This window comes from Balaenoptera borealis (assembly GCF_965194805.1).
Source record: "Balaenoptera borealis genome assembly, chromosome: 7".
NCBI lineage: Eukaryota > Metazoa > Chordata > Mammalia > Artiodactyla > Balaenopteridae > Balaenoptera > Balaenoptera borealis.
In genome coordinates, this window is record NC_138864.1 from 68,434,274 (window position 1) to 68,461,601 (window position 27,328).

Sequence of the window (27,328 nt, forward strand, 5' to 3'; positions counted from 1 at the left end):
GCTTCTGATTTGCACAATTTTACAAGAGGAAAAGAATTTGTAGACTTAGAAAGAGATTTAGTTCTTTACAGTGTAAGCCCTATCTCTGTAGTGCCTCTCTTTTTCACTTCCTTCTCCTCTCAGAAGCAAGCAATTCATGACCACACTACCTCAGGCCTTTCCTTTTGCAGAGTTGTTTCATGAGTAAGGGCAAGGATTTTGCCTAACCTGTTCGTCCTATTTCAGACCCCACTTGCTTCACAGATCTTGTCTTCATCGTGGACAGCTCTGAAAGTTCTAAAATTTTTCTCTTTGACAAACAGAAAGATTTTGTAGATAGCTTGAGTGACAAGATTTTTCAATTGACCCCGGTTGGCTCCTTGAAATATGACATCAAACTGGCAGCCCTTCAGTTTAGCAGCTCTGTCCAAATTCATCCACCTTTTTCTTCTTGGAAGGATCTACAAACTTTTAAACAGAGGGTCAAGTCTATGAATTTCATTGGGCAAGGTACTTTCTCTTATTATGCCATCGCCAATGTCACGAGGCTACTTAAGAGAGAAGGGCACAAAGATGGTGTGAAAGTGGCTTTGCTGATGACTAATGGCATCGACCATCCAGAGAATCCAGATGTTCAAAGTATTTCTGAAGATGCCAGAACTTCAGGAATATTATTTATCACCATTGGACTCTCTACTCTAGGTCAATGAAACCAAACTTCGTTTGATATCTGGGGATCCACCCAGTGAACCCATTCTACTGTTGAATGATTCAACCCTTGTACATAAAATTCAGGATCACCTGGTAGGTACCTAATGGGTTGGTTTTGTATATATTTCTCACCATAATATTGATAATTTGTTTACAAATTCTGTATGGATAGATAGTGGGTCAAAAAGATGAAAGAGAAAAAATCCACCTTGGAAATGGAAAAGAAGAATCTCTCCCATGTTCTCTCTACATTCTTGATAGTTTATACATGTAATCTGGGGAAGTCCCAGACTCATTCTCTGGAACTTTATTGTCAGCTACTGCTGAGGATTTTGGAAGGATTAATTTCCATTCATCCACCTCAGACTCCTGTTTGTACATCCTGGGCTCATTGAACACTGCTGACTTATATTTGACTTGTAGTCAACTTGTAGTCTGCTATAATTGTACTAAGTTCTTCTTTTCCCATTACACATGTACAGGAATATTTTTTGACTGTTTGTCTCACCTATTGTCATATTATGCTCAAGTGAAGTTCACAGACTTCCATTAAAAAAAAATCTCCTTGTTTTTTAGGTGTTAACAAGGTCACCCAATTTTAAATCAGCTATAACCTGCCGTCGCCCCACAGTTTCTCCCATCAAATCAATGAGTCCCACTAGATTGATCTGATTAGCTGTGTCACTGCTTTTCTTTATTGGCTGTGAGAGCCTTTCCTTGCTGCTAGGGAAAACACAAGGCAAAGCAATCAAAACAAAATCCCTCTTCACAACATTTCTCAAGGAGGAAACTCCTGGAGATAAGGTGGTTGATTTAAGTGTCAAAATTGATTTTCTTAAGAATATTGATTTTAAAAAATTTCTTGAGAAGAGGGCAAGGACAATGTGTCCTTTAGGTCCTGAGCACCCCATATGGGCTCTTTTCTATCAGTTGAAAAAACCGCAGGCGCCATTTCAGAGTCTGTTTTGCTCCTTTTGTCCCTTCCCTCAATTCTTTTCCCAACATTACTTTGATTTTGTTACTCTCAGTTGTTTTCAGCATGAGATGCTGAGTTTTTCTTACCTAAATAATAGTGACCACGTCTTGAGTGCTCTCTGTGTATTATGCACTGCTCTGAGTACTTAACATATTTTATTTTATTCAATGTTTACAACAATCTTATGATGTAGGTACTATTATTATCTTCATTTTATAGTTGAAAATTTGAGGCCAGCTAAAAACCCTGGAGTCTGCATGCTTAACCCTGTATAGTTATATTGAGAAGAAGAATGGTAACTATTTTTTTATGGTTTTCTCAATTAAAATTGCCTTGAAACAGTCAAGGAACATCCCTTCTCCAAATTTACTATTGTTCCTAGACTTTTTTAACTTGGGCATTAGGGGTAGATGGGGAGAGTTCTGCCTAGACCACAGGTGACAGGCTCAGCTCCCAGGTACTTGGGGTGAATGCTTACGTGAGCATCTCTTCTGCAGGAAAGGGGAATGTGCTGGGGTGCCCGGCTAACTGCCTAGCCCTGCCTGTGCCATAGTTTAAGGAGTCCTCGCCACTGAATAAAAGAGAAGTTTCAAGCATGTTCAGGAGAGGACCCTGGGGTTGTGATGAGTCACCTGTTGCTGCCTGGAGAAGACACAGGACAGGCAGCTCCTTGTTTGGCCAGATATGTCGGTTCAGGAGGTTCATACGCCCTCCAGACACACCCTTGCCAAGAGCTCCTGCCCAACTGAGAACACAGGCTGTTGGCAGTAAACCTGAAGCAAGACTGCTTGTTTCTGGGGAAACCAAAAAATGACTAAGCATCCTAATGACTCTGCTCTCCCATAGCATCCTGTGATTTCAGCTTATTTGTTCAGATGGAAGCTCTGTGAATAAGCCACTTCTTAGAAGGAGGTGCTGCTTTCCAAACAAATTCCAGAATCCAAAGAGCTTATTAGGCTTTTCAAAGAAAGATATACCAAGCTTCAATGTTTCGAATTGCCATGGTCTAGGAAGCAGAACTTGACTTTTGTTTTTGTTTTTTTTTAATGTATTTTATTTATTTATTTTTGGCTGCACTGGGTCTTCGTTGCTGCAGGCGGGCTTTCTCTAGTTGCAGCGAGCGGGAGCTACTCTTCGTTGCAGTGCGTGCAGGCTTTCATTGCAGTGGCTTCCCTTGTTGCCGCGCATGGGCTCTAGGGTGCACAGGCTTCAGTAGTTGTGGCATGTGGGCTCAGTAGTTGTGGCTCACGGGCTCTAGAGCACAGGCTCAGTAGTTGTGGCGCACGGGCTTAGTTGCTCCGCGGTATGTGGGATCTTCCCGGACCAGGGCTTGAACCTGTGTCCCTCCCATTGGTGGGCGGATTCTTAACCACTGCACCACCAGGGAAGCCCCAGAACTTGACTTTTGATCAGACCATTGGAAAAAGTCCTCATCTAATCTGTTTCTATTACATCTGTAGTTCAGTTTTTTAAACTTTTTATTTTGTAATTATTATGCAGTTGATTTTTTAAAATGAGTTAATTCAGTATAATTTAAGTACAGATCTGTGTCTACTTTGAGTGCACAATTCCCTGAGTTTTGATAGATGTATACACCCATGAAACAACCAGCACAAGTAGGATAGAGAACACTTCCATCGTCCCTAAAAGGTTCCTTATGCCTCTTTGCAATATGTGCTTCCCTTGTCCCTTAGATGCTACTGATCTGACTTGTCTTCCTAGATTAGTGTACTTTCTAGATTTTTACATAAACAAGCTCACACCACGTGCACTCTTTTTGTGTCAGGCTTCTTACTGCCAGCATAATGATTTTGAAATGCATCTGGGTTGTTTTCTGTATCAGCAGTTTATTGTTTATTGCAGAGTAGACTTTAGTTGAATTTATGGACAGGAGTGTCCACAGTGAACAGATTTTGCAGGAGCCAAGACAAATCAAGGAACCATCACACATTCCTTGACACCTCGTGCAGGAAGTATCACATAAGAATCCCATGAAAGCATTTTAGTTCTGAATTACTCAAGAGAGACCTGATGATTCCAAGGTGAAGAAAATACTTGTGCTGCTATTTTATTATGATTTACATAACAGTATTGAAACCTAAGAAACAGATTCAAACCAATCTCCTGGATATATTACTCGGTCCTTCAAAAGAGCAAGAGAGAGTACAAAGAGATTTTAAAAATTCTTTATCACCTTTGATATTAAAAATTTTAAAGTCTTTATGGGAATAAAGATTGTGGCAAATTGGTCTCATTCTCTGAAGATAATTAAGCAAAACATCCATTTAGTGTATCCTCTCCTTCACATACAAAGAAGGGATCAACTTGATAATTTCTGTATCATCTTTAGAATCCTAGCCTTCATTAATTTATTAATTGTGGTCCACTTCCCAGTTTTTCAAGGCTTCCTCTGTTTAGAGCCTTACTTCTGTTCTCTAAGATTTTATAATGGCTATTCTGCTACTGTAGTAAGCTGCAAATATTTTTTTTTTTGTCATAGAGTTTGTAATCCTTGCCTACTAAGTTCTTTATTCTCATCCCATTTGCTGTCATGCTAATAACTTTGACACCTTCCTCACATTTTCTCTGTTCCCTTCTCATAGCCTTGACCTCATGGTCACTCGCAAAACTGGCAATTCCATTCTAGCCTTCTTTTTTCACATATATGCCATCATAAAACTCTGACTCCATTAATAAAATGCCCCTTCTTTTGCTCTGGTGAGGTCCTTTCTCTATTTATATTTTTTCATTTAAACCAGTGGTCCACAACCTTTTTGGCACCAGGGACCAGTTTCGTAAAGACAATTTTTCCACGGACAGGGGCAGGGGAAGGTTTCAGGATGATTCAAGCGCATTACATTTATTGTGAACTTTATTTCTATTATTATTACATTGTAATATATAATGAAATAATTATACAACTCACCATAATGCTGACAGGAGGCAGAGCTCAGGTGGTAATGTGAGCGATGGGGAGCGGCTGTAAATAGAGATGAAGCTTTGCTCACTCGCCCGCCCCTTACCACCTGCTGTGTGGTCCAGTTCCTCACAGGCCATGGACCAGTACTGGTCCATGGCCTGGGGGTTGGGGACCCCTGATTTAAACTACAGTATCCACCTAGACCTTAATTGAACATGCCCTTCCCTCTGGCTTTGACCATATTCTCCCAGCTGTCCTCCACACAGCCTGCCTCTCTGCTTAAGTGAAAGGCCTCATTACTTCCCAATTCTCCAGCTCTGTCCACGTGGGCCCTTCTGTCCACTCGTTTTAAATGTCCCTTCTCACTGCTTCCTTTGTCTGATTGCCCACACTAGTCTTTATGCCTTTTTTCCTTATAAACTTTGACATATAGAACAGCATTCCATCAATGAGTTGGACCTTTAAATTCCTTTATTCAAAATTATCCAGAAAGTCCAACTATTCCAAGAAACCATCCTGTTCCTCCTCCTCTGCCCCCCCAAGTCTAGGATCTCCTTCCCAAGCAGCTTGCTTTGCCATGTTTTCTATCACTGGGGCTTATAGGCTGTAAGTGCCCTTAGGGAACGGAGCTTTGTTCTTTGTTTCAAACAGTCTTATCTGTTATGTAGTTTTGAATCCATTTTTGTTTCCACAGAAATATAAATTCCAGCAAACACAGAATCAAATGAGTTCCAAACATAATTAGTAAGTTGTGCTGTTATGGTTTTTAAGCCAGTGGCACATATTTTTAAAGGGTAATATGGCAAAGCAGAAATTGAATTTTCAAATGAAATGCTTAAAAAGTGTAAAATTACACATCAGCCACAGTAGCAGTTAAATTTATCAGTTTAAAATTGATAAGGATATTGCTTATTGTAAAAAGGTGGTAAAGTGACACAACTTTGAATTTTTCCTTATTTTAGTAGTTATTTTCAAATATTACAATTTGACTTGAATTATTAGTTGTTTTATTGTCTCTTCTGAACTCCTTTTAAGTTCCTTTTCTCTCTCCCTCCCAGAGGAAACCAAGTTTCTGACGTATATTTTAAATATTTTCACAATTTGGATCACATTGTATGTATTCCTTTGCAGCTTGCTTTTCCACTCAACTTTTTAGGAAATTTATCTATGTTAAAATACAGAAATTTAACGCATTGACTTTAACTGCTGAGTAGTATTTTGTTTATTGATCCATTACGCTATTGATGGATATTTTATTTCAAATTTTTCGCTATTAAAAACAATGAATGCTGAAATATACAAGCACAAGAATTTCTCTAGGGTATGTCTGGAAGGGATGTCAGGATCACAGGTGGAAGCAAGGACTTGTCCTGGGCAGCCTAGAGATAAAGCATGTACATTTCAACTTTCTAGGCACAGCTGAATGTTCTGGAGAGGGTAAGGCCATTTTACACTAAAATCGTCAGTTTTTCTGAGTTCCCATTCTCCACATGACCTACTAGTTCTTAAAGATACAAGTATCTCATCTGCTTTCAGCCTGGGTTTACACTGGCTAGTAATTTAAAATCACTGGGGCAGGGGATGAGGGAGGGAGAGGGAAAGAAAGCCATAGGTGAGACTCTGAATTTGGTAGACAGGGTCTGTGGCCAGAGTTTTACAGCTCCCAAGACCATGTTGTCAAACCTTCTCATTTTATAGATGTGGAAAATGACCTGGAAGGATATATGACTTGCCTAAGGCCAGGTGGCTAGATAATGGTGGAAACAGGATGAAAACCCTGGATGACGAAATTCCCAGCCTAAATTTTTCTCTGATTAAATCCCTAGAATCACTTAAAGCGTTTTGCTATCTCTTCCCTCTAAATGATTCATTTGATTGGAAATAAAGGTAGAGTAAAAACAAAACTAAAAGGATGCAGAGTCCTCCGTAAAGGTACAACTCTGACTTTTCTTTAGCTTCTTCTTTACATGCTTTATTTTTAACATCTTGCACAAATATTCTAGTGCTTTTTGCTTCTATCTTCTATTTTACCATGTGTAAATTACCCCTCAGTTTCAGTCATAAGGCATTAATTTGACACATAACTTCTACCTTAAGAAAGCAATAATTCTATCTGTAAACGTAAGTTCTGTCCAGTGTTTGACTTCAGACACGACCTTCAGTGCTCTTGTCAGGTAATACCACACTGAGCTCGAGTAGGGTAGTGAGACCTACATATTGGACAAAAACCACATTGTGAATTTCTCTAAAATTATGAATTGAAAGTAGTTTTGAAAAACATTCTGGTTAATTCATTTCTATGTGGTTAAGTAGAAAATAGCACTGAACTTGGTTAGGCAGCTCAGCCCAAGTGTGTGACCTTGGGCAAGTCACAGCACTGCGTCTCACGTTTCCTTACGAGAGAACGAGCTGCTGGACCGCATTGACTTGTAAGGCTCATTAATATTTCATGAAATTATCACCCTAAAATTTATGTTTTAATGCTGAAAAATAAGTGCATATCTGTAAAGGAATAGAAAAATAGAGAAAATACACAATTACATATTCTGCCGAAGTCTGTAAATAAAAGTGAGAAATTTCTTATTATGGCTGATTAAGCTTGTAGCCAAACTATGGAGATTACAGAGCTGATGAAAAAGAAACAAGAGATAAAACATAGGACGCAAAAGGATAAAATTTCTAGAAAAAATTACTTTTAATGAATGCCAGTGCCCTTCATGTCTTCTATTAGTAGACGGGCTCAGAGTGCTCCTTGGGTTGTTGGCTGGGGCTTTATTGATTTTACAAGGTTAAAAAGGTTGAATTGCTATTTTTCTTGGAAATTGCGTATCCCTTAGGGCATAATTAAGGTTAATAAGAAGCTGGAAGCAGAACTGTGAATTGAGTTAATGTTTCATTCTTTTTTCCCTCCTAGGATATCTTATTTGAAAAGAAGGTAAGCACCACATGCTGTGATTACTATGAATTACTCTAAAAGCTCACATAAGAAAAACAGCATTATAATTCACATTAGAAGATAAGGTGTGCCTAAATAAAAATGCTTAATTCTTCTTAAAATGAGCCACTCTATTTTGAGGCAGCCATTTGATTTATTTTATGTCACCATGTCCACTGCAGGTTGGAAAATTTAGAAAAATTAGGAAATATTTAAACGATTTTAGAGAGTGATTTTAGAAATCAACGATAACCAGACAACATAGTTTTTGCTGACTTTGATATGACTTCCTTTTTTCTAATTGTGTCTCAATACCTGCTACTTATGGGGGTTCTCCACTCTAGGAACTGTGCCTTGTGTTGGCCAGGGTTAGGCAGTGTTCCTGGCTAAGGGACAGGGCTTAGAGCTGCCCCCTGCTGCCTGATGGCTGACTAAGCTTATTCTCCTCCCTGTTGGTGGCAACCAGACCAAGTGACAAAGGAAACCGGCCAAGATTGATTGGACAGTACGCAGCACAATAGATGACCATCAGCTTGCTGAGGAATGCTCTACTGGATGTGTGTTTCTGGGCAAAGAGTTTGGAACATCTGAACTTTGTTCGATAAACTGCTTCTTTAACATTAGGAGTATCACATAAAATAATAGGAGCCAACCAAAGCTTGTAGAGCACGACGTTTCATTATTTTATATGCCATTAAGACAGATTAAAAAAAACCCTCTGTCAATTAAATTATGATACAGTACCTTCTTATGAATTACAATTTTTCATTTTATACTATGGCAAGAGTCCTTTTAGCTTTATTTAGATATAGATTTTTAAATCCTGTTATCACTTCTGTGCATACAGATAAGGGAAAATATAAGCAAACTAAATTGGTTATTTCTAAAACTTCTTCACATTCAAAGTTGAAATCCTCTAAATCATTTTTTGTCTCAGTCATTATTGGCTTTTCTACACAATACCAGCCCCTGTGCCACCAAAAGCGTTGGTGATGCAGCATTTCTTCAAGTGTTCTTGTTGTGTCTCTGGAGTTTTTTTTTTTTTTTTTTTTTTTATTTATGGCTGTGTTGGGTCTTCGTTTCTGCGCGAGGGCTTTCTCTAGTTGTGGCAAGCGGGGGCCAATCTTCATCGCGGTGCGCGGGCCTCTCACTATCGTGGCCTCTCTTGTTGCGGAGCACAGGCTCCAGACGCGCAGGCTCAGTAGCTGTGGCTCAAGGGCTTAGTCGCTCCGCGGCATGTGGGATCTTCCCAGACCAGGGCTCGAACCCGTGTCCCCTGCATTGGCAGGCAGACTCTCAACCACTGCGCCACCAGGGAAGCCCTCTCTGGAGTTTTATTCCATCTCATTTTGGAAGCGCTGAAGTTCATGTGCAGAAAATCCCAGCTTCATCTTGGTTGGGCTTGACTCATTTAATATGCATTCTGCTTTCAGAGATGTGACAATAAGGAAAAATATGCATCTTAGAATTGATAAAATATGGTATAAGTCAAATTTTTTCCTTTTTTGAGTAAAGGAGTATTTGGTGTTTGTATATTATTGAGCCTGGATGTGTTGTATAGAAGAGCAACAGCAGAAATTCCAAAAGTCCACTGAAAATGTTTATTTTTCCATTTTAACTGGCAAATGATGTTATACATAAATTTTCAATGGGAGGTCTATTTTATTTAACCATGGCAACATTTAATAATACTTTATTAGCTGGGTCTTCCTAGATCAGAGTTTTCCTGGAAGAGTTTAATAGGGAGAGCAAAAGCTCCATATATTTGCAAGGTAAAGTTTCTTCAAGGAGTGTTCCATTTAGTTGTGTACTGAATGAGATTTAAAATGCTATATTTCACTGAGTGTTAATAGTTTCATTATTGATTTAGTGTGAACGCAAGATTTGTGAATGTGAGAAGGGGGATCCAGGATACCCAGGGCCTCCTGTGAGTATATTTCTGTTTTGAACTTAGGGTCAAGTCAGGAAGTCCTAGCGATGATAGCTCTGCCCTGAAAACACTGGGCTACTTTGTGCTGTTGAAAAGCAGCTGTGTGCAAATAGCAGCAAAAACAGAAACGCTGTTCCTTTCTTTTATTCCTAAAGGGATACATTCTGTCCTTAGAAATAAGCTTGAGATTTTACTGAACTGAATTGAGGGCAGATTTGGTTTAAAGTGCTGACGTTCTTCCCACGAAGGATATTTCAGCATCACTTTTGATGCAACAATTGAAGCCAGAATTTCTCAATACTGAAGTGAAAATTTAGAGAAAGAGCTCATACAAATCCTCAGTGCTCTAGGCAAAGCTTTATCCTACTTCCACCTAGAAACAAGTGACCTCTCCAGAAATTAACTGTGTCTTCACACTTAGCCAAGTGCAACCCCAAAATGCCTCGTGGGGAGGAAGCTTGTCAGGAAGCTCTGGGAATTAGAGTGAATTGTGTGAAATGGAAGACACCACTTGGCAAACAAAGGTAAATGGCAGGATTTACTAAGATGATTCAATACTTGAAAAGATAATCCCCAAAGGAGTGCTTCCTTTATATTCTGCCCTAGTATCTGGTAGGTGCCATGTCTGTACTGGGAAGGCATTGGAAACGACATCACAATGACTGGAGATATGCTGAATGTTTCTCTAACAGACACCTTCAGGTGCCTCCACGCTGCTGCTTCAGTTTTTCATTTATTTCTGTGATTTCAAACCTTAGAGGTCAAAAGCTCTGCGGAGATACTTCACAAAAATTCATCGATAATGTTTTTGAACTGATGCTTGTATTTGGGGGCAGGGAAGGGAATGTGTACAGTGAATTTCTTAGACTATAGCACATTTTCCCTTGAGTCTTGGGTCCAAAGCCTCTACTTTTTCAAATCATTCTACTAATCAAGGCATTAGAAAGAGGGAGTGTTTGTCTTTTTTTTCTTCAAAATACAAGTTAGATACATTACATGATAACGTGGCAGTCAGTAGAAGCTGATTTTGGCCAAAGCAAAGGTTTAACTTTTCCTTCCTATAAAGTCTTAGTTTATACTTATTACACCAAGAGATTGCCAGGGAAGGTTTGCTTGGGATATTCAATTACGTTTTAGAATAAACAGTAAAAAAAAAAACCCTTACAACTGCTGAGCTAATCTGACAATTTCAGTCCCTTAATATTGTTGGAAGAGATTACTGTACCATGTTTTAATAGGGATAGCCATAGAAATATATTATTTAACATTTATTGAGTGTTCCCAAAACCAGTTCACAGAAAAGTGAGATTTTTGGTGGTTTGAGAATAGGAAAATAAAATGCCTTTCTAGAATAGGATTGAAGAACTCTCTTCTTCCATCTTTTGAGATTCTCTCTTGGACATCAGGGATAGAGAGACATTATCTTTTTTGAGCAAATCTAGAGAGTCTGCCATTTCAAGACTGTGCCGTCTTCCTGGTGTGTAGTAAGGGAAAATAGAGTTGCATCTCTGCTTGGTATGTAAAGTGTTTTTTACAATCTTCTCTAATCTTATGGAATGAAGCTGATCAGCAATTAATGTAAGGTGTAGGAAACTAATAGAATGCCTGCTCCATATAATCTTTTTTCCCTTTGCCTTCCGGGTACACATGGAAACCCAGGTATCAAAGGTGAGCGAGGACCTAAAGGAAACCCGGTAAATGAATAAACAGCTTTCGTTTAAACCAGTGTATCACCTTCTAGGTCTACTTAAATAACAAAAATTAAAAAAACAAAGGATTGTAATATATGCCAACGCCAAAAATCTGATGATTCCTTCGAAGAATACAGGCTGTTTACTTCCTACATTATCTGTCTGGTTTGTGTAAGCTTGTATTTACAAATTCTGAGAAACATATGACCATTTTAGTCAATAAGTTCAGGAAACCTAGGGAGCTGAATAAAGAGAAACTTGTTCTTAAATAATGGTGGCCTAAATTAATTACTACAATGTTCCACGAATCACTAATACATATCCCAAAACAGATTGCTATTGACACTTGTGTTTTTTATGGATTCACTTGATGGGTAACTCACCTACAATAACAATAGGAAAAACACCAGATTGTCTCTTACTCCCAGACCAAGTTCAGGCATTTCCCCAATTCTTTTCTTTGTGTATTCATCAAAAAAATCCTAAATTAATTAAAAAAAAAATCATATCATTGTTGGGATGATGGTCTTCCAAGTTCAAGAGCAACAGTAGGAATCAGAGGAGAGAGATTAGCAGATGTAACCATGTGAAAATTTGAGGAAAATTTGTATAAAATGAAAAATAATATTAAAATAAAGAGGAAAACATATAGGGAAATGTTTATGTCAAAATACAATGGACACTGGGTTAATTGCTATAGTACATAAAGACTTTATAAAACAGGTGAGAAACTAATAATTAAATGGTCAAAGGACACAAACAATTTTCAAGAGAGGAAATAAATCCAGTGAAAAAAGAAATAGAAGAATGTTAAATTTCACTGGATAATGAATGAAATTTAAAGACAGACAACGAGGTACCCTTTACTACTAATTATTCACATTTTAGAAACTTTGGACTCCAGGGTGTTGGGTTGTTTTTTTGCGGGGGAGGGGAGTAATTTTCTAGTTCACGGAGTTTGTTCTTTTCTGGATTTTAAATTTTAAAAAACATTTCTTATAGCACTTAACACAGCAATATTAAAACAATAATAACTAGTGATAGCAATGTAGTGGTGAAACTGGTTTCCTCTTCATTGCAAAGGTAACTTGGCACAAACACACAAACATTTTTGGAAGCAATTAGGCACTATAAGAAGCATTCAAGTATTCAAAATTTTAATGCCAGTAACCCCATTTCTGAGAATATGTTTAGGGAGGTAATGAATAATATGATAAGTTAGATGCATGAAAGTATTTTTGCCAGTTGCCTGCTTGTCAAAGAAAGGGAATGTAAAGCATCCTTGGGTGGCTTTACAACACACACATACACACACAACCACACACACACACACACACACACCCCTACACTCACCCACTTTGTATGGGTCTAAATTGATGCCATCATGTCTTCTTTTTGCTTTGTTAAATACCTGTTGTAAGTCTTTGCACACATTTCATTTATTTATTTGGCTTGTAATTTTGTGCCATATAATATATTTTCCTAAGTCTTGCTGAAATCAAGCGATCACTCTTAAGGACATTTTGGAAAACATTCCAAAGCCCCTTGGAGAAAAGCCAGAGTGGCTGGCTCCGAGTGGGCACAATGCTATATTTGAGAACAACGGCTGTGTTGTTAAACTAGGATGCAAGTCTCGGCCTAAGCTGTGAAAATATACCTGGATTCTGCACCCTATACATCTGGCTTCACTCCAAAGGGCAAAGGCTATCTGAGCTGCTATTTTCTTCCCTAGACTGCATGGTGAAAATGTCAATGGTCAAGGTCAAAGATATTTTCCCCATTGGTTTAACATATTAATCTGGGAAATCTGAATAGTGAATTTTATTGAGCAATCACTCATTCTGCAGGGCCATGGAATTTTGACTAAGTTTTTTCTTGACACAGGGTGACGCTCAAAAAGGGGAACCTGGAGAAAGAGGCCCAGGGGTACGTACACAACTGAAATGCCTTCCTAAGAAAGTAATCCCAGGACGCTAAGATTCTGTAACGGATCATTTTGACCCCTGCAATGCAAGTGCAAAAATGATTTATGTCCACGTGTGCTCTTGATGGCTCAGACAGGCAATCAGACAGATTATGATCTTAGAAGTGGAAATGTGAGGAGAAAATACTCTGTCCAAAAGGAGTGGTGATGGGACAGGGCGGTCTGCCACATGACATTCGTTGATACTCAAGTTGAGATTTGTGAAAAGCTCAAATAAGAAAAATATTTTGCTTTGCTTCTTGTGGTTTTTTTTTTTTTTACATAAAGAGTAAATTAAAATTCTGGGAGCAGAAGAATTACATAATCTCAACTATCCTTTTGTAAATCCAATTCTACAGGCAAAAGAAGAGATTGTTCTCGTTGATTTATTATCCCTAAAATTAGAAGATGTCAGAGATTGTGTGAGAAATAATTATAGTACATTTCTTCTTTTGCATTGTCCTGGAGAACTGCAGCAGTGTAGCAAATAGCAGAGAAATGTACAGTGACTTAAAAGGAGGCTGAGTGACATTTCTCCTCCCAGCTTTTCCCCTTGGATGAAAGCCCAGGACTCAGACCCAGAGGTTTTAAAAATGGTTCTCTTGGTGTTTTTAATCAATTTCATGAAAAATTCTGATAGAAAGTTTGATAATTTCAATGGAAATTCCTTCAGAAATTTGTGTTACTCATTCAGGAAAGACTTCTTAGGTATCTTACATATATAAAGCCTACTGTTATGTGAAAATAAAATTAAGACAGAGCACTTATTTTTGTGAAACGTTCATTATCTCAGAGGAGAGGCAAAACAGCTACAATATGAAGTGGAATGTCAAAATATTGTAAAAATTTCACGCATAAAGTATAATGGGCATTCAGAGGAGACCGGAGCTATCAGGGTGGGTTCTACAGGATGACCCCTGAAGGGTGTAGGACTGGAACAGGTAAAGACAGAACAGGAAAGTGGAAGGGGCAGGCAGTCTAGATGGAAAGTGCTGTGAGCAGCAACCAGAGGGAGGGCAAAGTGTGGGGAATGGTGAGATGGGGTGCCTAGGGAGGAGTATTGGCAGAGTGGGTGGTCCATGCCGGCTGGAAGGCTGGGCTTTGCAGGGTGATGGGCACCTCCTGAGATTTTAGATGAGGCGTATGGCCCAAGAGCTGTGGATTTGGAAGATGAATCTGGCCTGGCTCTAAAAGCAAAAAACTGAAGTGGGAACAAGCAGAAGGAAAGAGCATTTTGAAGAAGGTTTGTTGCTATAGGCTGTAGGAGAAGTAACAGGGTCATTAGCTAGAGCTGCTCCAGCCAATGTGAAAGCTGCTTACCGAGCTTTCGGTAAGCTTACCGGCCATGTGTGCTTACCGAGCAGTTGAAACAGGCTAGCCGGAGTGGAGGTGTGCTGGAGGAATAAACTACACACTGAATTTTTATGACTTAGTACCAAAAAAAAAGATGTAAAATATGTCATTAATAATTTTTTAATATTGATCACATGTTAAAATGACAGTTTTTGGACCTATTGTGATAAATACAATATATTATTAAAAATTAATTTCACCTGTTCATTCTTGCAGTTTTTAAGTGGCTGTTAAGGAATTGAAAGTGACATAGGTGGCTCACGTTATACTGGACAGAACCGGGCTACAGTGATGACAAAATAGAGAGGAAGAGAACATTGTGAGAACCAGGAAGGCGTAGCAATGAGGGGATGCAGTGACTAGCTCTACCTCAGATGTTCAGCAAGATTTACTGAGCACTTGCCATGTGCTGGGCCCTCTTTTAGGTGCTGGGGATACAGAGGTGAGCAAGGTGGAGAGACCCTGTTTCATAAAGCGTTCAATCAACAGACGAACAAGTGAGTAAGAACTCCAGTCAGTGAGAGGGTTATGAAAATATAAAACAGGGTCCCTAGGGGGTCCTAGGCAGAAAGAGCAGCAAATACAAAAGCTCTGAGGCGGGAGCAAGCTTGGTGGGCCCAGGAAATGTGAAGAGAGCCAGAGTTTGAGGAAGAGTGGCGGGGGAGATGAGGCTATGAGGTAGGCAGGGTCTAGATCACACAGGGCCTTGTTGGCCAGGGTCAGGAGAGTGGATTTAAAACTAAGTGCCCTGGAAGCTGTTGGAGGATTTTAACTGGTTGGATTAAAAGAATGGAAGGGGCAAGTTGAGAGCAAAGATGATTATAAATTTTGATTCTGTATGATCTGAAATATGATGGTACCCTTCATAGAAATAGGGGAGTCAGAAGCAAATTTTGCAGAGACCGATGAGGGCAGTGCTGAATATCTTAAATTTGAATATTTTAAAACTAGTAAGTAAGGTGCCCTGAAAGGAAGAAAGGTGAGATCAACCAAACAATAAATTGACCAGAGAGTTCGGAAAACAAAAGAAAACAAAACCCAAAAAACAGGAAAAAAAGAGAGTATACTATAAAAAGTAATATTCCTTTATTTTTGTAAACTGTATTGGCCCCTTCCTAAATACAGTCTTAACGCTCTTAACATAAAATAATGACAGAATTTTAAATACGGTGGTATATTATAAGCAGTGGAGGGCACCCCAAAATTCCTGAGATTGAAAGTCCAGCCTTTTTTAGTGCTGCAGACATGAATTGTTTTTATAAAGAACCTCAATTTAACTATCTTAATGTGGCTTTTAATTTCAAGCACAATACTAAACATAAAACCATTTATGTGACTAAGTATTTCTGACACGGATTAAATTGTAGTGTAACAATTTTTTTCACTAGTTTTACTTTTATTTTCAATTTCTCAGTGACTGCACATCTGGGGAGAAGTGCTATTTCCTTCCTAAAGAATTCCTTTTTACCTTTTGTAAAAAAGTCATACACCACAAAATTTTGTACTCTTGACTCACAAGTAACTACAATCACAGCTTGTTTATTTCATTGTTTTCTCCAGCTCACTTAAAATATGTCTTACAATTCTATTTTCATACTTAGAAACTAGTTGTATGACAAAGACATGTGATCATATTAGAAAAAGACTTGCTGTTGTTTAAAGTTGGTAATTTCCCAGTCTGTTTAATATTCAGTATTGTGTTACTTAAAGGGTTTATGGGCAGCAACACAATGGAGGAGGCCGTGCAGATTCCCGAGAGTGACATACAAGAGCAGCAGAAGCGCTGGCCCCGTATTTCGCCTGAGATAAAATATAGTAACTTCAAGGTCACTGTCTCACTAAGGTTGACAGAGGAACCATTCATTTCCTGATGTTCTATATTCTAGACCGAATTTAAAAGGAGGACCATAATGGATAGAAATATTTACGGACATTTTAAAGGCCATTATCTCAGCTCATTTTCAAAGCCAATTTTTCTAACCGTCTCTGTGAAGCATCCTCAGCTGTGATAGTTCATAGTTTAAAAGTCAATATAACAATTTTGAAAGCACTATTATAGGTCGTCACTTCTACAGTGAGATTCACTGTATAGTTTCTCCTTTAGCTTTGGGCCAAAGGGTAAGAAATTGGGTTTGAAAAAATATGTGGAACTGAGAATAGAATGTAAGAAAAGGAAAAAATAGGTTCTTTTCTTCCCCCTACTATATGCACATTCCCTAAGTGCAGAGAGAAGGGAAAGACCTTACCTTTATACGGTCTTATTTTCCAAGACTATACAGATGTGTTTTGTTATACTTTGTAAATGAAAAACATCAACTACTTCCTCCAACTATGCCTTCTAATATCATATTTTACTTTTCTTTTCTTTTTAAATTAGGGAATCCCTGGGTACAAGAGTGAGAAGGTAAGTTGGTAACAACAAATAGATCAGAATTTCATAAAGAAAAACAGCAACATAACTGTATTTATATACTTAATAATAGTTATTTTCCTTAAGTCTGGATTCCCAAATTCCTAAGTATATTCTCAACTCTGTTAACATAAAATAATAATAGAACTCAAGATACAGGTGTATGTTATAAAGGATGGAAGGAAGCCTAAGATTCCTGAGAATCCAGCCTCTCTTAGCCCTGCAAATACGAATTCTTTTAATAGAGAACCCCAGTTTAACGGTCATGCAATACGGGTATCAAGATCAAAAGTTTCTATGTACAGATGGATGCAGCAATACTACAGTTAGGCTGCTGCCTTGGTGCTTAACTTCCTATGAAATGTAGACACAAGACCCTCTCATGGGGGAAAGAGGATCTATCCTGGTTAAGCAGTAAAGAATTACTTAGTTCATTCCGTCAGGCATCTGGGTAGAGCTTGCAGGGGCAATAAATTTGACAAACAAAGGTTATGAGTTGGTAGATTATTTTATTATTCTTTGCAAATTACCAATTAGGAAATCAAACTGCTTCCAAAGAAATGAACACATTAGACTGGGGCTCGGGAATCTTTGAAGGGGTTCAGTGGTTCATTCATAAGTTTAAGCCACTATTATTATATGCTCTCTATTAGCAGATTTTTCTGTCTGAAATCAGAAGATACCCTTCATCATTCATGCTGTCCTACAACCCTCAGACCTGGGCAAGAGGCATGCACTTTACAGGGCCCTGCTCCGGGTCTCCTCCAGCCTCCTCGCTCATGAGGGAGCCAGGTGTCTGCCGAGTGAGAGACCCATGTCCCCTTCTCCTGGATCATGCTTTGGGTAACCAGGCCCCTAGAAGTCCCTGCAAAATGGCCTGAGCCTGCTTCGAAGGCACACACGAACCTCCTTCCCATGTCCATCTTCTTCCTAGGCCTGAGGGAAACCAAATGGAAGCTTTGTTGGGGCAGGAGGGGGCCACGGAGGGGGCTTTGTTGTGCTGTCTGCGGCACCATCACAGACACATACTCGCAGCTCCTTTGGCTGCGGGAGGAGCCGGAGGCAGGAGGTGAACTGACAGCTGGACTGTGGGCTGTGGGCATGGGCCTCCCACACGGACCTCTGAGGAACTCCAAAATCCTCTAACTTTTTACTCCTTTTGGAGATACATTTGTCAAGAAAGGAAGCCAGAACATGACGAGTTTATTAGCTCGATTTGGAACTTTCAGCTACTTAGATATGTGGTATGTCGGCCTCTGCTTATACTCTTGCTCTGGGCCCTGTAAACATTAGGGGTGAACCTACACCCAGGCATATAAATATATCCCTAAACACTGGAAATGTTAGGTCGAAAAGGGGAAGAGTGTAAGAAATGCACTGGAACACGGACAACTCAATATCTTAGAGTGTCTGTTTCTTCATCCATATAGAACTGGATTAATACAAGCCTCCCTAATTTACAGGGTGGTTGGAAAATCAAATAGAATAATGGATGTGACAATGTATTTTAAATTATTTGCTGGTCTGTAAACATAAGGTGCTATTATAAAGAGATAGGGAACAAGTGATAATATGGGAAAGTTAAAAAACTTTCATGATTGTAAAACTGTCCTATATACATAGTTGAAGAAAATTCTCCATGCCACCACCATTTTGATTTATACAGTATGCTAATTATCAACACCAGGAAACTCTCTGTATATTTTTTTTTTTGAAAAGATGCACTTAAACTTCTGGGGAATTATAGATTCACTGGAGGGGCCCTCGTTTGGAAAATACAAGCTGTCGGAGCAAAATGACCCTGAACCGTCGACATTCAAACCAGAATTTCACCAGGATAAGCAGCGTCAGAAATCGAGGCTGGGAACAGAGCTAATCTGTTCAGTTTTTTCTGAAGCACTTGCTCTTGGGAACTTTGTAATTCTGACCATTCCACAGGGATTACTGAGCCCATCAAAAAAGAAAACGCCTTTGCAGAGGCGAATAACATGAGTACAGTATCTTCACTGATGGGAATCTGCCCCCATGCCAATGCTGTTCCTCAGGACCTTATAGCTAACAAATCTGTCTGGACAAATGGAACGCGAATTCTAGCCCAAAGAATTTTGAGCATATTTATGGTACTTTTCTGTTTTATATTTTGGTGGTTGACTCATTTTATTTCCATCTAACATTCTTCAATTAATTGCTTTCTAATTGATTCTTCAAGAGTGATTTTCCATTTGCATTCAGCAATAAATGTTCAATTTGTTTTAAGTGAAAGCTCAGTTTTTCCTGGGTCAGTTTGACTCACAATATGATGTGGAGAGAGAACAGATGGCTTTTGTGTTTTGGGTTTTTTTAACTTTTTATTTTATATTGGAGTATAGCCGATTAACAATGTTGTGATAGTTTCAGGTGCACAGCAAAGGGAGTCAGCCATACATATGCATGTATCCATTCTCCCCCAAACTCCCCTCCCATCCAGGCTGTCACATAACACTGAGCAGAGTTCCCTGTGCTATACAGTAGGTCCTTGTTGGTTATCCATTTTAAATATAGCAGTGTGCACATGTTGATCCCAAACTCCCTGACTATCCCTTCCCCCCATCCTTCCCCCCGGTAACCATAAACAGATTGCTTTTGAATAGAGACATAGCTGGATCTAAAAATTGTACCTCCCTCTTGCCTGCTCCCAATGCCAGCAATACCCCATGCAGGACCCTAGGCAGAAGTGTCAGGTTAATGGAAAGTAAGTTGCAGACCATGGCAGTGTACCCTGTTCAGCTTTGGGTGGCTGAGGGAGAACACGGACTTGGGAGCCTAACAGACTCAAGCTTGTGGTCATGGGCAAGCTACTTAATCTCTCTGAGCCTCACTTGCCTTGTGTATGAATGGAGACACATATACCTTGCAAGGCTGTTGTGGTGATCACCAATAACGTCAAGACTTTGGCACATACTCTGCATCCATAACTGGTGGTCACAATTATGATATTCCTTCTCAGAGCAAAGTGTGGTCTGCAGGTTGGCAGTCAATCTGTGAACTATTTGTTGCTATTTTGTGATGAGATGAAGCTTGCACAAGAATATAAGCCCACTGTATCAGTAAACATACTGCTTAGTTCAGCTGACATTTATTTTTCATAGCAAGACTTCCCTAATGAAGGAAGCAGGGCAGTGATGAACATTCTAGTGCAAGTTCCTTATGTAGTGGCACTTTGAGTAGCATGCTTTAGAGGAGCACAGAGATAATAAAGCAGCAGCAGAAACAGAAACTCGTAGTGAGGGCACCAGACTAGGAGTCATTGGCTGGCATGGACATTTACATAAATCATTTAACCTCCCCAACTGAACTGCCTTATCTTAAAAATATGAATTGCTTCGAGGCTCAGAATAAATATAGATATGTATGAATACACTTTGAAAAGTCTAACTTCAGTTGTTTTTCTAATGGACCTTGTTACTTTTTAGTTCTAATTAGTAGAAGTCTTGAACGTCTGATATAGTGGATTTGTATTTAGAGGCCCCAATTCTCCTTCTATCTGAACAAGTTACTTAACCTTTTTAAATCACAAATTTTCAATCTGTGAAACTGGGCTAATAATATCTACCTGAGACAGTTAATGTCAGATTAACTGACATAATGTCTGTAAAATAACATTAATAATAAACAGGAAGGCATAATTTAAATGTTAATTTGTTTTTCCGTTAGTATTCCAGGAAAGGCAGGACAGCAGTCTGTGGTGATGGAAAATACACAGCGTGCTTGTTGCCATGCCCGACTCTCTCTCTCACCGCAGACCTTGATCATTCATCGTGGCTCCTTTCTCCACCAAGTCTGGACATGCTCTCAGAACCTTTCTCTCACAGTTCTCTAGGCAAACACTACTAATTGATCAAAGTTGGTGCTCAGGCTGGAACATGTGGTGTCGTGGAAAGAATAGGGACTCGGAGTCTGAGTAGAACTGGGTTGAGACCTGATTCTTCTTACTAGCTCTAGGATGGAGCAAAGTTACCTTGTTGAGCTTAAGTTTCCTCATTTATAAAGTAAGATGAAGGTGAAGGGGATTATGAGGTACAAACTGCCAGTTATAAAATAAATAAGTCACAGGGATGTAATGTACAGCACAGGGAATATAGTCAATATTTTGTAGTAACTTTGGATGGTGTGTAATCTATAAAAATATTGAATCACTACGTTGTACACCTGAAACTAATATGATATTGCAAGTCAACTATACGTCAATAAAAAAAGACATCTATGGATCGAATTGAAAAAAAAAAGGAATTGTAAAACTAATCTCATTGGGCTATAATGTGGATTCAATTAAATCACATATGCAAAGGGCAGATAAAATATGGTAGATGCTCATTAAACCTTAGTTTCTTTCCTCTTAATTTGATCCATGTCTCAAAAATGTTAAACCTCATTAGGTGGTATCACTAATTTGATTGTGTTAAGAATGACTCATGGATAAAATTTTTCAGAGTTCAATGCCCAAACAACCCACAGTATTGAGGATAAAATTGTGTATAACTCATCAGACTGCTCATATCATAAGATTCTGCTGGGACTCTTTTAAAAAGAATCTGAACACTGAATGACTGCAAATGTCTTCTTAGTTCATGTATTCATTTTTTAGGGTGAACGTGGAGAATGCGGTAAACCAGGAATAAAAGCTGACAAAGTAAGGAACTTGTTTTTAAAATGCTAACAGCTGTGATCCCTTTGGGACTGAGTTTCCTTAAGAAGAAATTCCTGGATTCATTATGTTGCTCTCACTACTGGAATTAGAGAGTCATCGGCTCAATTTTCATGTCTGTAAAACATGAAGCAAAAAACAAAGCCATCCCTAACTTTATTTAATGGAGCCCCCAAAGGCCTTTCTTACGGACCATTAAGACTTTGCCTTGTGGCACCCTAACCTTTGAGGCCAGGCCCACTAAATGTTATGGTGAAAAGGATAACATAACTAGCAAAGTCAATTCAAGCTCCAGATGGGTCAAAGGAGAATTGTTTTCCAGATGTAAACGCTGAGAACAAGCACCTTCCAGAGTGAAGAACTCTATGAAATAGATTAATGAAATACTTTTCAGTAATGTGGAAGAGCTAGACACAGATAAGGATTTGAAAATGCAGCAAGCCACAGATAATTGGGTAGTTATTTACCTTTCATTAAAAAATAAATATGAATAAAATATGTAAACTGGAGACAATATTAAAATGTTAAGGAGTTCCTTAATGGACCAGAAATACATAGAAAGTATATTTGAAACATGATAAAGCGTCCAAAAAAGTACAGAGTAAAAGTAAATAGTTTTCATTATAGTTAAGAACTGTTACCAGCATGCCACCAAGATACCAAAGTCTTTCAATATCTATTTTTTAATTATGGGAAGAGTCAAGGAGAGAAAACGAGGAGGAAGGTGAAAAGAAAAGGATAAAATAGTGACACTGGCCTATGTAACTAAACACTTTAAATAGGCTGAGACTTTCTGAAAGCTTTTAAACTACTGTAGAGTTAAAGGTCAGGCGAATCTGAAAAAGTGTAGGCTTGGTAATTATCTCTGGACAAAATGAAAGGTGTGATAATGAATGGATTCTTCCTGGAGAATAATTGAAAATGGGAGATGGACATAGACTTGAAAATACAGAAGAATGGACACATAGAATAGAACAAAAATGAGTCAAAAAATAACTGGAAAAACTATTTGAAGTAAAAATGGCTGACAAAGATTTAATACAGTTCATTGACTAAGATGGCAGGGATTGTTAAATGCCCTATTATTTTCTGTGCTAAAAAGAAAGAAAAAATACTGCCCATTATAAATGTAAGGTGCAACTGATTGTACGATGTATCCCAATTTCAGAGATGTAAAAATCTGAAAAAATGCATGTCTAAGGTCAATGAAATATAGTGCCCTTGATGTGAAGAGTTCATGTAAGTTTACACATAAAACGTACAAAGAACACAAAGCAACATAAAAGAGGAAATATAAATGGGTAATAAATGAAAAAATTATCCAAACACATAAGCAATCAGGTAAGTAAAATTAAAACATTAAAATAGTACTTCACCTATCAAATTAGCAAGCACTGAGATAATATATAATACTCAGTATTGATGGAGATATTGTAAGATGAAGATGCACTCTCTATACTCAGGTAGTGAGAATGGAAATCTGAACAAAATTTATGGAGGAAATTTTTACTTTTTCTTTCCATATATGGTGTGAGAGACAAAAGAGGGTGAATGAGAGCCTTAAATGTGCTTACAGTCTCTGTGTCAGTCATCTTCTTCTAGGAAATTATCCTTAGGAATGAATCAGAAGTTGAACAAAGATTTATACACAAAGATATTCACTATACTGTTGTTAACAATAGAAATCATCAGAAACAACTTAAGTGTCAAAACTAGGGAAATGAGTAGCTATGACAGAATCATATTCTTGGATATTATTCAGTTTACTAAGAGTTTTTAATGACATGGAAAAATATTTTTGATAGAATGGAAGACCAGATAAGTAGGACACGAAATTGGATATACACTTTGATCAAATTATTTAAAGAAAGACCTACTGGATGAAATAATAATATTGGATGAAAATATGCCTGAAATGTTAACAGCTGTTGCTGTTAGAAATTTACTTTTTTTCTATAATTGTCAAGGTATGTCTATTATAAACAGGTTACATTTTGGTAATCAGAAAATAAGTGGAAATCTGAGAAAAGAGAGACTAGATTATATTATACCGTCATAAAAACAAACTTTAAAGGGCTTCCTAGTTATGGGACATATTGAAATACTTTCTGTTAGAAGAGTGTTGAGTATAAGTTGTGTTTTGCCAAGTTCTATGTATTGAAGATGGGCAAGAGAGTGATCTAGACATTGTGGAAACTCACTAAATTGTTAATTTAACTGACATTGCCTTGCTGGAAGGAAACAATATTCCACCAAGTTTATTGGTTTCTAAGGATTCTTAAGAAATAAATTTTTAAAATTCTGATCAAAATGTCAAGATACAGGCAAAGGACTTAACCTAAAATCGTGTTCTCATGGAGTTTGTTTACTAGAGAAAAGTTTACTAACAAGTTGGCTTGTTAATTAGGTTCGTTTTGTTAACAGTGAATTTGGTGGCTTTGATGTTTGGATAACCTGGGAAGACTGGCCATTACTGGGAACACAGTTCCTTCTCTTCCACGTAAAATCATTGCAAATTGAATGGATATTTAGAGCAACTTACCGTTAATTTTATTCCACAGGGATCCCCAGCACCAAATGGACGAAAGGGACCCGGAGGACTTCAGGTAAGGAGGCGAAAACCAAATCTAAGTCTGTATTAGAATACCTAGGGAGCTTTTAAAATCTCTGTGCCCACTTGCACCCTCTACCAATTCAGTCAGAATGTCTGGGGATTGGAGTCAGGCATCAGTATTTTTAAAGATTCTCAGGTGATTCCAATGTGAAACAAAGTCTGGAAACTGGTGCTCTAATATTTTGAATAACGAACTCAGGCTCCTTCAAAGATAGGTACCGGCAGGTGAGTCTGCTTAGTGAGTAGCTGAAGCGATAAAAGTTAAAAAACTAGAGCTTAGGAAGATGAATAAAGTCAAAGCAGTTAAAAGCAGGATGTAACAATGTTTGTGTTGCTGTTCTAATGCAGTAGGAAAAGCTATGCATTTTATCTAAATTACAGCATTTGTATTGTTCCATCATGATAAGTAGTAACTGCTCAATAACATGGAATGATTCTTTAAAGCATTTTAAAGCATTACCCTTATCCCAGGGATTTCAGAAAATAATTGGATCAGTTTTTCCAGTCTGGGGACTTGTCTTGTCTAAAGCTGTAATGGGAAGAGGGTGTGTATTTGTGTGAAGAACTAATTTCAGCATTTCAAAAAGTCTACTGAAAATTATACCTTTACCCAAAATTTCCTAGATGGCATCTAGTTGACCATCAACGCCTTTGTCCTGGTCTGAAATTGTGTCAGGACAGGGCAGTAACTCTGATTATCACAGGTCATTGGAAACTCCAACTTACAGTTATATATGCCTTAGATATATATTTTTAAAGTTGTTGTTTATTCTTTCCAAAAAGGGGTCCGAAAAAAAAAAAAAAAAAAGGGGTCCGGCACGGGAATAATGTTGGAAACGCAAGTTTTGAAAACAAACACCTCATTAATAAATGTTTGCTCTCAGTTTAGGTACTATTTTAGAAGCTGTGTGTTTGACACAAGGAATTTTATCTCATTCCATTTCTCAATCGTGTGTAACCCCAACTTAACTCTGAGTTAGATAGTCTGACTTCTAACTCCAGGATCTCTAGGGACCCTAATGAAGATTCATTCCTGATTGGCCTTCTGTACACAGAACTAATTCTCGGTTTTCATCTTGGAGCAGGGCATTACTGGACTTCCAGGGGATCCAGGCCCGAAGGGGTTTCAAGGCAATAAGGTAATCATACCTGTTGATTATAGACAGGCAGAGTGCCTTTCCCCTAGTGAGCTATGGTAATGCACGTTTTTATTAGGCAGAAGTCAATGGATTCTTTGAGGACAAATCTTTGGAAATACATAATAACCTGCAGGTGTTATACACAGAATCATGTTTAAGTACACGCAGGAAGTCAGTGTCATAGTCTTTTCATTTATTATTATTATTTTAGTCAAAGGGGCATTATTAAATATAAGCCATTATTTTTGCAGTGTTTCCATCTTACTCCCGCCCTTTTAGTCATTTTATGACTCACTAGAAACTGAAAAGTAGTAATAAGCAACACAATTCAAATCACTCTATTTCCCACAGGTAATGTCAACTCAATACACAGTTTATAAGAGAAGGGGATTTATAACTGTCATACCAACAAAAATGAAACTTTTTAAAATTGCGAGGGTGTAATCTCTATCAGTACCAGCCTTGTAATGTCATTCCACAGGTAACCAGGCAAGACGTATAGGGAGGGGTTGAAGAAGAGCCAGATGGAACCAAAAGTTGAGATAGAAGGGATCTTTAAAAGACCTGTTTATAAGACTCCATTTTCCAATGAGAGTGGCCATTAATTTGCTGAAAACAAGCGTTTTAGTGCCTTTTTAACACTTCTCAGTGCTTAGTGAATTCCACAGATATAGTAAATATGTAATAAACGGTGTTGAGTTAGTGACTGGAGATCTGTGGAATTTGTGGCAGTGATAACAGCAGACGGTACTGTCCCCAGAGGACCCTAGATAAAGCCAATCTTTTAAGGGTGCTATTAACTTTAAGTTGTGGGGAGCAGTTGGGTTACTTGACTGTTATTTTTTCCAGAGAGAGGTAAGGGAGTGACACGTATACTATTTTTAATGAGATAATGACAATGTGTGATTTCCTGGGGCAGTTTTAATTGGCAAATTAAAATAGAATGAGCTTCTCAGTGGGCGTGTGCTTAAGGTTGTCTGGGGAAACTGTCTTTTCCAGTCCTTGCTTATGATTAATTCTCTCTGGGGGAAAGAACTGGCTCTTCTGAATACTGAGTAGAAGTTTCTACAAAATTGCTTTGGCTGTAGGTAAAATCCTGCAGCAAGGAAAAAAAAAATATTTTGACAGTCCACACTTATTTCTAGGATTCTTTGGTTACCTAAGCTGATAATTTTCACGTTTGTGAAAAAGAGGCTTAAAATCAGGGATCAGGTTTGGAGTTTGCAACAGTGATAGAATTACAGATTGTTTGAGCCACAAGGGATATTAGAAATTATACTGGCCCAAAGTTTTCATTTTGGAAAATGAGAAGTCTGGAAATCAGGGCATCTGTGGAGGTGCTGGGCTGGGAGCAGGGCACGCAGCTTCGGGAGATGGGTGATGGCAGTTCATAAACATGTGCCATCGTTTGATCACTTCTCTTCATGTCTCATACAATTACTACTTAGATTTTTCTTTTGAAGTGAATTTATTTCCACATAATTTAGCTTTTAATTCTAAGAATGCATGAATTCTTAGAATAAATAATGAGTCAGGTTTATTGGGGCAGGCTGTAATTTTCTGATGTAACACTTCACTCTCGACTTTCACATCATCATCATAAAAGGAGTCATTTTTCCAAAAGTATCTGAGGACTTCAACTTTCCAAGGGCCTCTCTTTTAAAAAATTCTTTTTTTCAAAAATTTTGGTGAAGATATTTGATGTAAAATTATCACAGGTTTAAAATCACAAAATTCACTGCCAGGTGAACACAAAAAATTCATTGTCAGTTAAAAAGATGTCAGTATCTAAAGAATATTGGGGGTTCTTGGGAGGGAGTGAGATGGGAGTAAGCTTCTCATTTTTCTCCTAGTTATATTTTTGGCTTAAGGTCACAGATTTAATGGTCTCTTGACTGTTACTTGGAGACTATTACTAATTTCTACCCCTCTTTGGATCTGTCAACCAGAGATGCATGTCACATTCATTAATTGTCTTAGGTTTTCTTGTGTTGTCTTAAAAGTCAGGTTTCAGGGAATGACT

The 27,328-nt window shown here is 38.2% G+C and overlaps 1 protein-coding gene across 1 annotated transcript in view; it reads left to right on the forward strand.

Annotated features, from left to right (window-relative positions):
• COL28A1 (collagen type XXVIII alpha 1 chain) overlaps positions 1-27,328 on the forward strand; it is a 167,618-nt gene that overhangs the window by 16,841 nt on the left and 123,449 nt on the right. The window contains 12 exon segments of the mRNA XM_082400425.1: positions 226-680; positions 682-783; positions 7,501-7,521; positions 9,392-9,448; positions 13,027-13,116; positions 14,363-14,435; positions 16,169-16,284; positions 16,836-16,862; positions 17,525-17,711; positions 18,616-18,785; positions 24,081-24,158; positions 25,252-25,305. Coding sequence (XP_082256551.1) covers positions 226-680; positions 682-783; positions 7,501-7,521; positions 9,392-9,448; positions 13,027-13,116; positions 14,363-14,435; positions 16,169-16,284; positions 16,836-16,862; positions 17,525-17,711; positions 18,616-18,785; positions 24,081-24,158; positions 25,252-25,305 — 1,430 coding nt within the window.